The sequence below is a fragment of the Spea bombifrons genome, chromosome 2 (genome assembly GCF_027358695.1).
Source record: "Spea bombifrons isolate aSpeBom1 chromosome 2, aSpeBom1.2.pri, whole genome shotgun sequence".
Classification (NCBI taxonomy): Eukaryota; Metazoa; Chordata; class Amphibia; order Anura; family Pelobatidae; genus Spea; species Spea bombifrons.
This window is the reverse complement of record NC_071088.1, coordinates 55,658,302-55,660,486: the sequence shown is the minus strand read 5'-3', so window position 1 is coordinate 55,660,486 and position 2,185 is coordinate 55,658,302. Positions and strand designations below refer to the sequence as shown.

The 2,185-nt window shown below is 44.0% G+C and overlaps 1 protein-coding gene across 1 annotated transcript; it reads left to right on the top strand.

Moving 5' to 3' along the window:
• Positions 1–650: 650 nt before the first annotated feature.
• Positions 651–1,970, top strand: LOC128473672 (uncharacterized protein K02A2.6-like). The gene has a single exon (XM_053455923.1). The coding sequence runs from the start codon at positions 651–653 to the stop codon at positions 1,968–1,970; it is 1,320 nt and encodes a 439-aa protein (XP_053311898.1).
• The last annotated feature ends 215 nt before the right edge of the window (positions 1,971–2,185 follow it).

The following is a 2,185-nucleotide window of genomic DNA, read 5'->3' as shown; positions in this document are numbered from 1 at the left end:
CTAGGGTTGCTTAATTTTTACCATTCTTTCCTGCCTGACAAAGCCACTGTTGCTGAACCTCTGCATCGTCTACTGGATAAAGACGCTCCATGGAGGTGGACTGACGTTCATACTAAAGCTTTCAGCTGTTGTCTTCTGACAGTGTCCTTGTACACTATGATTTAGAGAAACCACTCAACCTTACCTGCGATGCATCTCCTTACGGCATTGGAGCTGTTTTGAGTCACACTTTGAGAAATGGTGTCGAGGCTCCTATTGCGTTTTATTCATGGACCTTATCTACAACAGAAAGGAATTATGCCCAAATTGACAAGGAGGCGTTAGCTATTGTGTCTGGGGTAAAAAAGTTTCATGACTATTTGTATGGGCGGAGGTTTACTATTGTAACAGATCATAAGCCTTTACTGGGTCTGTTTACCAGCAATACTCCCACTCCTCAAATTATTTCCCCACGCGTGCTCAGGTGGTCCCTTATGATGAATGCTTATGATTGTGAGTTCAAGTATCGTCCTGGTAAGGATATCACACATGCTGATGGGTTAAGCCGGTTACCTTTGCCTTCTCCTGATTTCCTTGTTCCTCCTATGTCAGAGGTTCTCATGTTGGAATCTGTTTCAAACCCTCCTTTACATGCAAATGATATTGCTCGTATGTCGGCCAAGGATCCATTGCTCTCCCGTGTGCTCAACTGGGTTTGGAGGGGGTGGCCAAAAGCAAAAGTTGAAGACATGTTCAAGCCATTTGTAGTGCGCCAACATGAACTATCTGCCTATAAAGGTTGTCTTTTATGGGGGTACAGAGTGGTAATTCCAAATGCAGGACAAGCTAAAGTTTTACATGCCCTCCATGAGGGACATCCTGGAATAGTTCGCATGAAAGCTTTAGCCAGAAGTTATGTTTGGTGGCCTAAAATGGATGAAGTTATTGAGAAGTGGGTAAAGAACTGTGTACCATGTCAATCCACACGTCATGCTCCACCTAAAGCCCCGGTACACCCATGGGAAGTGACTAGGTCACCTTGGTCCCGTTTACATATAGATTTTGCTGGCCCTTTTCATGGACAAATGTTTTTTTTAGTTGTTGACTCCTTTTCAAAATGGTTAGAAGTTGTTCCAGTTACATCTGCTACCTCGGTCACTGTCATAAAGATTCTAAGGAGTCTGTTTGCTACACATGGGTTGCCGGATACAATTGTGTCTGATAATGGCACACAATTTACCTCATCAGAATTCAAAATCTTTATGGAAAGTAATCTTATTCGTCATGTCACAATTGCACCATTTCATCCATCCTCAAATGGTCAAGCTGAACGTATGGTTCAGACCACAAAAGACTCACTCAAGAGAATTATTGAGGGAGACTGGAATCGTAGGCTTGCAAATTTCCTTCTACAACAACATGTGACACCATGCTCAAGCACCGGTAGGAGTCCAGCAGAGCTCCTCATGAACCGCCGTCTAAAAACTTGTCTGGATCGTTTACATCCTGATTTGACGTCTGAGCTGCAAGAGAAGCAAGAATTGCAATTCAATGAGCGCTATAATGTTTCTACTGTGAGAGTATTTGTACCTGACAGTGCTGTTTATGTGAGGAACTATGCTCCTGGGCCTAGATGGATACCTGCACAAGTACTTGTGGCCACAGGACCTTTGTCATACAAAGTACAGACTACTGATGGTAGAATATTACGAAGGCACGTAGATCAGATTCGTGAACGAAGTAACGAGATTGTGCCTGCTGCGGGTCCCAGTCGTACTGGGTCTCCTGTGATGCCAGATGTTGGAGAACCACTAGATGATGCAGGTGTCAGTTCTCCAGGAGTTGTTGTTGCAGAGCCTGTTCCTTGTAGTCCACAGGACAGAGCACAGGACGACGGCCCAGCTGATGGTCCAGGTGAAACTGCTCCAACCTTGGGGCGGCCAAGAAGAAATATTCACCCTCCCAGTTATCTGAAAGACTTTGAGGTCTAGGGGGGAGGAGTGTTATGTATTGGGGTATTATACAGTCTGTTTTGCCAGTAGGTGGCAGCATAATGGAAATGTGCACTTGTTCTGTTGTGTTAGATCTCTTGTGTATATATCTATATGTGTGCATGTGGTTACTGAAGTAAAGAAAAGAAGTTATGTTCCACTGCTTGTCTGTGTTTGGAGCAACATCTACATAACATTCAAATACAGAAAAGAGT